This window comes from Schistocerca gregaria, chromosome X (genome assembly GCF_023897955.1).
Source record: "Schistocerca gregaria isolate iqSchGreg1 chromosome X, iqSchGreg1.2, whole genome shotgun sequence".
Taxonomy (NCBI): domain Eukaryota; kingdom Metazoa; phylum Arthropoda; class Insecta; order Orthoptera; family Acrididae; genus Schistocerca; species Schistocerca gregaria.
Genome location: NC_064931.1, coordinates 735859733 through 735871875, shown reverse-complemented (window position 1 = coordinate 735871875; position 12143 = coordinate 735859733). Strand labels below are relative to the sequence as shown.

General features: G+C 42.9%; 1 protein-coding gene across 1 annotated transcript in view; it reads left to right on the top strand.

The window, feature by feature from the left end:
* LOC126299161 (uncharacterized) overlaps window positions 1–11800 on the top strand; it is a 48454-nt gene extending 36654 nt beyond the window's left edge. Inside the window, exon 3 of the mRNA XM_049990924.1 lies at window positions 10561–11800. Coding sequence (XP_049846881.1) covers window positions 10561–11346 — 786 coding nt within the window. The 3' untranslated portion in view covers window positions 11347–11800. The remainder of the gene's footprint in view (window positions 1–10560) is intronic.
* Window positions 11801–12143: the final 343 nt, after the last annotated feature.

Genomic DNA, 12143 nt, shown 5'->3' with positions numbered 1-12143 from the left:
CAAATGCTAGCACACACATGCCACCGATTCATGTGTTATTTAATGTTGATCCAAAATCTAGGAAGCTGTATGCTTAACAGTTGGTCAGGTGATAATAACGTCTCTTCAAATATTTTTAAGACACACATAATCCCTATATCACCGTATGGTGCGTGGTGAAGGGCACCTTGTGCCACTCACAAAAACAGCTCCGTGGATGAAAGCCACTTCCCATGTGCATCTGTATGGGACCTAATTTCTGTTGTCTTATTCTAAATGTACGCAGTCAGCTGTGACGGTCAGTTCTATAAATTTTTGTGGTAAGTATGAACTCTTCACTTCTGGGACTACGGAGCATCTCCGTAATATACTGGAGTTGATGGTTTCTGCCGGTAGCAAATCTAGTATTAACTGACTGATTTACAGAAATCCATCTGCACTGTAATCCAATACTTTCTAAGGAACGTGTTACAGTGTTTTCGCGTTTTCGCATGCAACAAAATATGTTTACTACTATTCAAAGTACAACCAGCAACCTTAAAAACCGCAAAGTAACATAAAGGTTAAATCCAGCGAAATAAACACAGATAATAAGCGTTTCCTGTCTCATTTGAGTGGTATGCTTTGGCCTTGTCGCCTTATCATGTCCTCACTTACTGCCTGTTAGTGAGAATAAATGAGCCTGGTTGTTACAGGCATCTCCAAACGCTTGAGGTGTTGTAGAGAGCACACTGAACGTGAAGGGGAAGACCTCCGCGTGTTACTACTCCCTCGCTGGCCCATCATTAATGACCGCCAATGAGCGCGAGGTATAGAACGTTACCATATACGCGAGAAACTGAGAATTTAGCCGTCTCAGATATAAGCGACTGTGGCCGAGATCGCATCTTCGCGGCTGCGGGCGCATCTTTTCTCGTGGCTACGTTGCAAATCGAGATGAGATGTCGGTGATTCTTTATTCATCAAGTGTGTGTAGATCTTTTATCCGACAGTAAATATGCATGTGTTTTCCGTATTGGGGGACTACGACAGCTAAATGGTTTGTCCATGTATTGTAAAGAGTCAATTGTTTCTCCGATAACGGTCGCATTTAACATATAGCGACAAGCTCGGCAGAGGTGCCGTGACCTCGGGGAGTGAATGACGTGGCACGCAGAAATACAGTGACATAAAAAAGAATCACAACACCAAGAAGGAGTTGAGGGACATGAAATAAAGTTGGTGGGCGTGTATCTACATCTGAAGGATGATGTCTAGACTAATCTAGCATTAGTCGCATAAGAGTGGCGCTAGTAACGCGTGTATGAGGATGCAAATCAGGTTTACTTTACATACACGCTGTGACGGTCATGAGCGTTGTTACCTTTGAGATTGGACATGGTGATTAGATTTTAGTCAAGAATGTCACTGACTTTGAACGCGGTCGTGTAATAGGGCTACTGGAAGCTGGATGTTCCTTCTGTGATATTACAGAAAGACTCGACAGATATGTAGCCCCTGCACATTATTTCTGGCAATGTTGGTCACAAGAATGTACAGTTACAAGAAGACCGGGCTACGGACAGCCACGAGGCGCTACCGAGAGGGAAGACAATCGTGTCTGACGTATGGCTCTGATGCATCGTACTGCACCTGCACCAGGAATTTGAACAGCTGTTTGGACCACAGTAATGCAATGAAATATTACAGATTGATTATTTCAAGGACAGCTCCGAGCTAGACGCTCTGTAGCGTGCATTCCACTGGCCCCAAACAATTGCCATTTGAAACTTCAGTGGTGTGAAGTGAGAGCTCATTGGAGGGCACAGCGGAGGTTTGTTGCGTTTTGCGATGAACGCCAGTTCTGCCTCTGTGCCTGTGATGAACCTGTGTTCATTAGATGGAGGCCAGATGAGAGCCGACAACCAACCTGTCTATGTGCTAGACACATCGGATCTACGCGTAGAGTTACGGTGTGGGGTGCGAATTCGTATGGCAGCAGGAGCACTCACATGGTTGTCCCATGCACCCTGGAAAGTTGTACGTCAGTCTGATGATTCGGCCTGTTGTACTGCAGTTCTTGAACAGGATTCCAGGGTGTATTTTCGAACAGGATAAGCTCGCCCACATACCAACCACTTAAGTCCCCAACACTTCGACTTAGTCCTGAAGTTGAAAAACTTATGCTTGGATGTCGTTACCTTTCTCTGAAAGTTCCTTCTACCACCGTTACCCGAACCACTCGAGAGATGAGCAGAAGGGGCTTTCGAAACGTTGGGATTGAGTCAGAGAGAAGCAGGGAAATTGTACCAAAGGACTGTAAAGACATATTGAAAAAAAAAAAAAAAATACAAAAAGAAACGTCTAAGTAAAAAATCAGTGCGCATTATTTGCGAAATGTCCCTCGGATCTTGAACATACAAAACTATCCCACTGACGTTGTTTTTACTTTCATGGTAGCCGTTTGGCCCTATTATATTAGCTACACGGCTTGTGCTCGTCTGGTGTGTGGAATATCAGTTGGATTTATACCACCGCACATATCTGGTTTGAGCCCCTCCCCATGTCCTTCACACCTCCAAAACCTTTATCCGACCCTTCCTCCCCTCTACAATTGTACGTGGATATTCACGCCACCTGAGTGTTATCTGTCCCTCCAGATACTGGAGTCATGAAATGTGCCTAACCTTCCGCATCTGTTTATCTTCCAAAAACATGGATCCTTCACCATCACATCGAACTCCCTAACCATCGATCAATTAGATTCCAATTATTATGTTGTTTGCTGATTAATTTCCGAACCTAGCATGCTGTCTATAACGACACGCCTCACGAACCCTCCATCTGTACACTCTTCACATCTTCTCGCAGCGGAATGTTAACTTTATGCCTCTTCCAGACTATGAACTCCGCTCACAAATTTGCCCCTCCCACCAACCTTAAATCCATCCTGCCCATTCCATCTCATCCGGGAGACCTTTTCCTTCACTCCCCATCTGAGCATACCCCTCCACGTTCTTTTCCTACCGACTTTGCAGTTCAAATTATGGCCCTACCAACACCCCAACTACCCCTTCCTTCCTGTCGACCAGCATCCACTTCCTGTCCATCGAAACTACCCATCAGTCATCCATTGTTATAGCCCAACTGTCATATCCTCCATATCTCACTCAACAACAGACTTTCCAGGGCAGCTTCTTGAAGCGTTAGTGACAGTCAAGTCTTTCATTTTAATATAAGTGTTTTACATAGTGTGTTAAATGATTTAAATATATTCTTATTGTTTCAAGTTTATCTTTTTATTATACCTGCTTCAAATAAAGGAAATCAAGTGCACTTTATATAAAACCCTCCATTAATTTCACCTTTACAAATTTTTAATTTCTGTGGTCAATATTTCATCTTTTAATTTAGTATTTATCGTTCATCTTACTTTTACTTGTCTCTTTGCCGAAAACCTGGTTGAATATGTCGATTTCAAACCACACTACGCCAACCAGTATGGAGTGACGAGGATAAAATTCCTATAAGAAAAATAAGAAAAAGAGATGGTGTCAAATTGCTGATAACTACTTTCCATCATGTCACAAATAAATGTTGTATAGTGGGTTCCAAAATCCCATGTACTTATCCTTTTATTCTGAGTTTAAAACGTTTGCTACTTAATTTTTTAGCCATAGCGTATTTTATTTTGTGACCCATTTGAGAATACACGAAAATGATTGTGTATAATCGCAGTCACAATAAATAATACACTTAACAACCAAATGCTGGATGAATTCACTCAAAAACTTACCGTTCACGGCAGCTCCAAGACATGCAGTTACCACAACAAGTATTCTGTGGAGACACCTAGCTAAGTGGATCCATAGACCCATACGGTATGCTGTAAAACTGCACAGGCCTGTACATTGAGTATGATATCAGCAACTGTTCGTCAGATATGCAAACCTTCTTCTATATATCAACTATGAAAAGGAAGGGCTCATAGCAAAATTACTTTTCTTTGCTTGCTAATTAGAATGTTACCCAAGTAATGCAGTAGGTGACTGCTAATCAACACCATTCAATGACTGTTCGTAGACAATATGGTGTCTGGTTGGCCATATTTGTGACAGTTCGTCAGGTACTCAACAGAGCTGCAGCTCAGCTGTGAAACTTACACAGTTGTCCACTATTGTGAAGCAATTCTGTTTTTAAATAGCCATTTGCACGCCCATGGCTTTTCTTGAAGCACATTTACATTTTTGGCCAACCAACATGTTCCACCGTTTCTTAACCACTGACAGATCGATATGTTATACCTCAACTGGCGAGAGTATACTAATCTTCCATGTGCATCCACAGTATTCTCTGTGAACTTACCGAAGACTTGTCTAGAACCCATACAACGACACGTTACGAAAACCATTTCGTAATGTGGCGTAACGGTGTCGACATATCACAACTAAGTACTGTTCAAAAATCAGGTACAGAAAAACCATCCTGTCTACCAAAAAATGCGATTGACATGCACTATAAAAATGTTTTATTTATTTTTTTAGCTAGCCACAGAACTGACTTTTAGTCGTGATTGGTTTCGGCTATACATTCGCCATTGTTTGATGAATATGATGGCACTTTGTCCATCATAAGCTGCTTTGGACTCATAGTACCTCAAGATGATCAATTATGGCCTGACCGGTTAAGATCAAAGGCATCTTCTGTAAGTGTTTCTTGAAATAAAAAATAATATTTTTATAGTCGCTGGAATCGTAGTTTGATCAGTCAGCTGTCACCTGCGGCAGGAACCCACTGCTGTGGTTCATCTTACCAATTACTGCACAGTATCTTGAGCAGTTAACGTATTCCTAGAACATGTGCCAAAAGTAAAATTCAGTCTTAATATTCTCTTTTTCAAAAGAAATGTTTGAGACTAGCTGCAATAAGTTTAATATTCTTTATTAAGAAAACTATTTCGACTTTCTTACAATTTTCAAGTAGCCTATCAGTACAACACTGATGAAATTATCTACGTATAAGGTGGTAGTCGATGTGAGTAATGATAAGTTGTAATAGTACATTGGTACATACGTCTAGGTTAATTTGACGTCCATATTGAGCCTATAGTAAACTGTCATTGTGTAACTCGCAGAGAATACGTGACGTGTAGTAACTATAAGCGAATACAATATGTTTTGTTGCTTATTTGATAGTTCGTTTAACTAGGGTCTTTATTTTAACTGAAGACATTGAAATATCTCGAAAACTAAATACATGATCAGAAAAATTTTAATTCCAATTTGTTGGTCTCACAGGGGGACATCCATTGATACAACACTCGACCTGTCATCCCACCTTGTGCGTGGGTGACTAGGGACTACTTTGAAGTCTTCCATGAGAACCCCATTTTTTATTGTAGATCACGATTCTACGGCAGAATCTACGTACGTTTTGTCTGAAGCATTTACATCGTTTCGCCAAAGATGGCGCTGTAATCGGAGGGATAGAAATGGGTTCAAGTCGTAATTTATGATTTGTTACTTCCAATGGCCCTGGAATATCCAATGGCATGTGGGACCCCACCTCCATGCTTTGAGGGTAGGACAGGCCAGTACTCTAAAATTTCTAATTGGAAACTAAATTCGCAACGTTGTATTCCTCCGACATATCGAACAGGAGACCACGCGACGTACCGCCATGGCTGTGTCGCGAACTACAACGTATCCTAGCAGGCAGTATACTGCGATCGGAGCTTATGTATCGTGCAGACGTAGACCAGATATCGGGTCTAAACATTACAATACTTGAGCAGTATTTGTTGCCTACACACCAACCTATCATTTGGAGAACCGTCGTGCAAGTGGACGATGAATGTTGAACTACAGAAGAAAACATTGAAATGATCCTGATCTACAGAGAAGGTAGGAGAAATGTTGAGGCTGTTGTATGACGAGATGACGAGCATTTTCCAGTGAAAGTTCACTCTCGTTCGTTCTTTTACAAGGCTGTCAACGCCTTCACGTCGGATAGCAGCTTACGGACCGAGAAAAGGAAACGAAGCAACGTATCACAGGAAAAGCTAACGAAATAGTTGTACTAGTGGCAGTGCACCACAACCCACAGGTAAGCAACCGAAAAACACACTGAGATTCTGATATGTCCGTAGCTAGCACTATCACGAAACTGCATCATCGCAAGTATCATCCATACCACGCGTCACTGCATCAAGAACTTTATGGAGATGTTGAGAATGTGTACATTACATGAGATTTTTTTTCGAAATAGTTGCAATGAAGAGAGAACAAAATTATAGTAGCGCCTTAACTTCTAGAAGACCAACTCACTGTTAAAGGCAGCGCTCAGTTAAAGCAAGGATACGAAGAAAATTATCTGTATCCTTTTCAAAGACCCTCAACGATCTATTAAACGACAGAAAACGTAAATCTCAGCTAACATAAGGGTATCGGAAATGACTGTTATATACACCCCTGGAAATTGAAATAAGAACACCGTGAATTCATTGTCCCAGGAAGGGGAAACTTTATTGACACATTCCTGGGGTCAGATACATCACATGATCACACTGACAGAACCACAGGCACATAGACACAGGCAACAGAGCATGCACAATGTCGGCACTAGTACAGTGTATATCCACATTTCGCAACAATGCAGGCTGCTATTCTCCCATGGAGACGATCGTAGAGATGCTGGATGTAGTCCTGTGGAACGGCTTGCCATGCCATTTCCACCTGGCGCCTCAGTTGGACCAGCGTTCGTGCTGGACGTGCAGTCCGCGTGAGACGACGCTTCATCCAGTCCCAAACATGCTCAATGGGGGACAGATCCGGAGATCTTGCTGGCCAGGGTAGTTGACTTACACCTTCTGGAGCACGTTGGGTGGCACGGGATACATGCGGACGTGCATTGTCCTGTTGGAACAGCAAGTTCCCTTGCCGGTCTAGGAATGGTAGAACGATGGGTTCGATGACGGTTTGGATGTACCGTGCACTATTCAGTGTCCCCTCGACGATCACCAGAGGTGTACGGCCAGTGTAGGAGATCGCTCCCAACACCATGATGCCGGGTGTTGGCCCTGTGTGCCTCGGTCGTATGCAGTCCTGATTGTGGCGCTCACTTGCACGGCGCCAAACACGCATACGACCATCATTGGCACCAAGGCAGAAGCGACTCTCATCGCTGAAGACGACACGACTCCATTCGTCCCTCCATTCACGCCTGTCGGGACACCACTGGAGGCGGGCTGCACGAAGTTGGGGCGTGAGCGGAAGACGGCCTAACGGTGTGCGGGACCTTAGCCCAGCTTCATGGAGACTGTTGCGAATAGTCGTCGCCGATACCCCAGGAGCAACAGTGTCCCTAATTTGCTGGGAAGTGGTGGTGCGGTCCCCTACGGCACTGCGTAGGATCCTACGGTCTTGGCGTGCATCCGTGCTTCGCTGCGGTCCGGTCCCAGGTCGACGGGCACGTGCACCTTCCGCCGACCACTGGCGACAACATCGATGTACTGTGGAGACCTCACGCCCCACGTGTTGAGCAATTCGGCGGTACGTCCACCCGGCCTCCGGCATGCCCACTATACGCCCTCGCTCAAAGTCCGTCAACTGCACATACGGTTCACGTCCACCCTGTCGCGGCATGCTACCAGTGTTAAAGACTGCGATGGAGCTCCGTATGCCACGGCAAACTGGCTGACACTGACGGCGGCGGTGCACAAATGCTGCGCAGCTAGCGCCATTCGACGGCCAACACCGCGGTTCCTGGTGTGTCCGCTGTGCCGTGCGTGTGATCATTGCTTGTACAGCCCTCTCGCAGTGTCCGGAGCAAGTATGGTGGGTCTGACACACCGGTGTCAATGTGTTCTTTTTTCCATTTCCAGGAGTGTAGATGTACTATAATGGATTTAAGAGAAGATTGAAAGAAATAGTGTGCAAATGTTTGACGCAGAAATGAAAAAATTATTGGCTTTAGCCTAGGCGAAAGTCGAACTCTTACAGAAATAAGCCACGAGACGGTTTAATAGATGAAGGAACTGTACATAGATATAACGAATAAGTACTTTATGCTTTCAGTTATTATTTTAGAGAGTAACTGTACATTGAAACCATAGGAATTATGGAGTGTAGTAAAATTAAATTAGGTTAGGCTGCAAAATGATCGAAGGTGATACCAATTTCAGCCGTGGAGGCAGCATACGAGGCATTCTTTTACTTGGTCAGTATTACATGTGTGAATTAGTGAATTATAAAAATCTCTTATTCTACACTAAATCCGTAGCTAAGGCGAACAGACACTTCTAACAACCATGGAAGTTACCTAAAAACTAAGACAACGTTAAAGAATACAATATTCTAGATAGTTCCATAAATTAATAATTTAATATTAGGTAGTTCTGAGCTCTATCAGAATCACTACACACAAGAATGTATCCAACAAATTTTAAGTTACTGAAATGCACTGGTGCTTCATGTTGAGTGAAATTGTTCAGTAAATGGAATTAACCACAGTGGATTAATTGCGTTTTTACTCTATTAACTTCCGCTCTTTCCACAGTGGCCCTTTCATCAACTAAGAAAAGGCAGAACTTCAGTGTCAGATAAGAAATGATGCAAATCTATTTCCCAGATTCCCTCTAGCAGGAAGAAGCGTACCATTCGCAGTTGTCTCTTGGATATGTACGCCGACACATTAGTCTGCCGTAAAATGGTGTTTACAATTGTTTTTAATTCCCAGTGAACCCTAACCATTGGCGATGTAACTCTCAGTGTTAGTACGTTATTAATAGAATGGTTAATGTCGATTAAGACTTCTTCATAAAGCTGCCTCTTATCTGAACGTTCTCCTGAAAGATGATATCTTTGTACGAGGGTCAGTCAAAAAGTAATGCCTCCTATTTTTTTTCTACATTTAATTGTCAGGAAATTTAAATGCAATTACATAGGTTGAAAACCACAACATTGAGGATCATTTTGTCATTTTTCAATGTAATCTCCGCCCATCTCTACAGTTTTGGTCCATCTTTGAACAAGGGCATGTATCCCAGCACGGTAAAAATCACAGCTCTGCTTCCTAAGCCATTGACGCACGGATGTTTTGACGGCCTCCTCATCTTCAAAATGAATCCCACGATGAGCTTCTTTTAGTGGCCCGAACAGATGGAAGTCTGATGGTGCCAGGTCAGGGCTGTATGGGGGATGAGGCAAAACTTCCCATCCAATTTTGACAATCTCGTCAGAGGTGTGATGACTGGTGTGTGGTCTTGCATTGTCATGCAAAAGAAGAACATCTGCCATTGATTTTGTTGGGCGAACTCGCTGAAGACGTGCTTTAAGTTTTTTGAGGGTTGTGACGTATTGAACAGAATTTATTGTGCATCCCTGCTCCAAAAAATCAACCAGAATCACACCCTCTGTATCCCAGAAAACTGTTGCTATAACTTTCCCTGCCGATCGCACAGTTTTGAATTTTTTCTTCCTCGGCGAGCTTGTGTGACTGCCTCTTTGATTCGGGTTCAAAAAAATGCACCCATGTTTCGTCCCCGGTCACAATTTTTTTCAGAAACTCATCTCCCTCCAAACGGAAGCGCTGCAAGTGTTGGGAGGCTATTGTTTTCCTTGCCTCTGTATTCTGATCGGTTAACATTCTTGGAACCCACCGTGCACAAACTTTTGAGTACCCCAATTGTTTAATAATCGTGATCACACTGCCTTTACTAAGAGAAATAATGCGACACACTTCATCTGCAGTCACCCGATGGTCACCACGAATGATGTCATCAACTTGCTGAATGTTGTGTGGAGTCACTGCACTCACCGGCCTGCCGCTCCGCTTTTCGTCAGTCAACGGTGTTTGCCCTTCAGCTTCCTTACAACGACGAACCCATCGTCTAACAGTGCTGACATCCACTGTCACAACACCATACACCTTCTTCAGTCTTTCATGAATGCGTATGGGCGTTTCACCTTCTGCATTCAAGAATTCAATCACACAACGCTGTCTCAAACGAACATCGATGTCGGCCATCTTACAAACTTCTGCTATGCTGCCACCTGTTGACACAGAAAGTTACTACTGCAGTGGATTGCAGAAGAAGGTTTGAGGAATGGCGCCAAATTCAAATTTTTCACTTAACTTAATTTTTTTAAGTAGAAAAAAAATGGGAGGCATTACTTTTTGACCGACCCTCGTATGTTGATTGATTGCAGAGTCACATCTCGATTTATCACTGCAGTGGGAAATAGGGTTGTCGTCTTACACTGTGTTATCAAGTAAATAAATTTGTCTGCTATTGCAGGTGAGACTTTAAATTCAAGATATTTTTCAGGTCAGTTGTTTCCCGACACGAAAGTATTTCCATTCGATTAAGGTTATTACCGATGATACTAAATAATTTGCAGTAAACTAGGAACAAAATTTGTTTCCCACACACAGACATTACTGTTTTGGTAAACATCTTGAAACTAGACATTTGCCAACTATAGCTACTGAGAAATGAACTGTATTGCATGTATGTCCTGTAATATCTGTATTTACTTCTGGCCCTACAGTGCAATCTGACATGATGAATGCCATTCTGAAGTCATTTTCTCTACCTATCAGGTGATTATATCCGATGGGGACCTGCACCAGGGGCTGCGCGTCGCTGGATTCCTTAGTAACATCTATCCATCACTGGCGGCAATGGTAACTATGTTTGTGACGTCCGCGCTGAAGATCCCGTGGATGCTGCTTGGTGGAGGATCTAACAGCACTACAACCACCACCGCGGCGCCGGCAACCAAACAGGAAAAAGCACGAGTAGCCCGATACATCCCCTACACTGACGTTGGTGACTACAGTGAGGAAAGCGAAGTCCGCAGCCTACCCATAGACCCCCTGCCCTTGCCAAGCACCTCCAATACGAATCACTTTAACACACTCGTAGATGTTCTTCTAGGTGACTACCCCCACAGAACACACACAAAAATGCCCTTACCAAGCACCTCGGATAAGAACCACCATACCTCACTCCTAGATGTCGTTCTAGGCGACCACCCCTCCAGAACACGCACAAAAATATACCATCTTCCAGCAGCAGACGGTGACTTCCATTTTGTTACAAAAGTGGAACCACAATCATCATATAATACATATGACGCACCTGCTCGTCAACCAGTAAGTGTCGCTGTACCAGTATTGTTTCTTGTACCTTACCCATTTCCATACCCCGTTGTCGTTCACTTACACTCAGAGCCCGGAAAGGATATGAGTCAACAAATAGATAATAACTTCCCTGTGAGAGTAGCTATTGTTACAGAAAAAAATGAAACTACGCCAGCTGACAGTGATTCCAAGAAGGAAAACGTAGCTCTTAACGTAACTACTCCAGCTCACAAAGCAAGCTAGGATGACCGCTCTGTAATTTAGTTAGCATCTACTTCTTATACATGAAATAGTTAAAATATTTTATTAATTGACATATTTCAATTCTGTTTATGAGGATTAGGTATGTCAAAGGTTGTATTAAAGTGGGCTCTGTTGGATAATAGTAATGAAACGAAATATGAGCTAGAGAAAATAAATAAAGAAATGGTTCTGAAATAATGAAACATTTTATAGAAAGTATCGTACAACTAACATTATGCCCCAGTAAATGTTTTAAGGGTGTTGTTGTTATGAAATTTCCTTTATGCTACACAATTACCGTAGAGAACTTACGTTAACATCTGAGTTACTAATTGAAGTGCTTCGTTCATTATAAGAATGTTTTCAGAGTGAATACAACAGTCTCTACTTGCATTTCTATTGCAATATTCGTATGTAATTGTTGACTGAATAAATAAAAATATAGATTTTTAAATATATTTTTATTACACTTTTAACTGTGCTTGCTCCTTGCTTTATTTGGGAAACAGTAGGTGTCTGGGAGGACAGCTATTAACTACTCCTTTGTGAGCATTAAGGGAACCAGTCAGGATAGATCCTTAGGGTCAGTCCAAATGTTCACACCCTGTGGCTGCTGTTACCAGTATGGTGAAACTTTTGACGCAGTACTCTATTGGATACAGATATGTATCCCGCAGTTGCCAACCAGCTCTGCAGGCAGCGTTGTGGGAAAAGTCTGCTACCATCTCTACAAAATGACATACGTGTGGCACAAAGACTGATTGACCACTAAATGACATGACTGGCATGATGTTCTA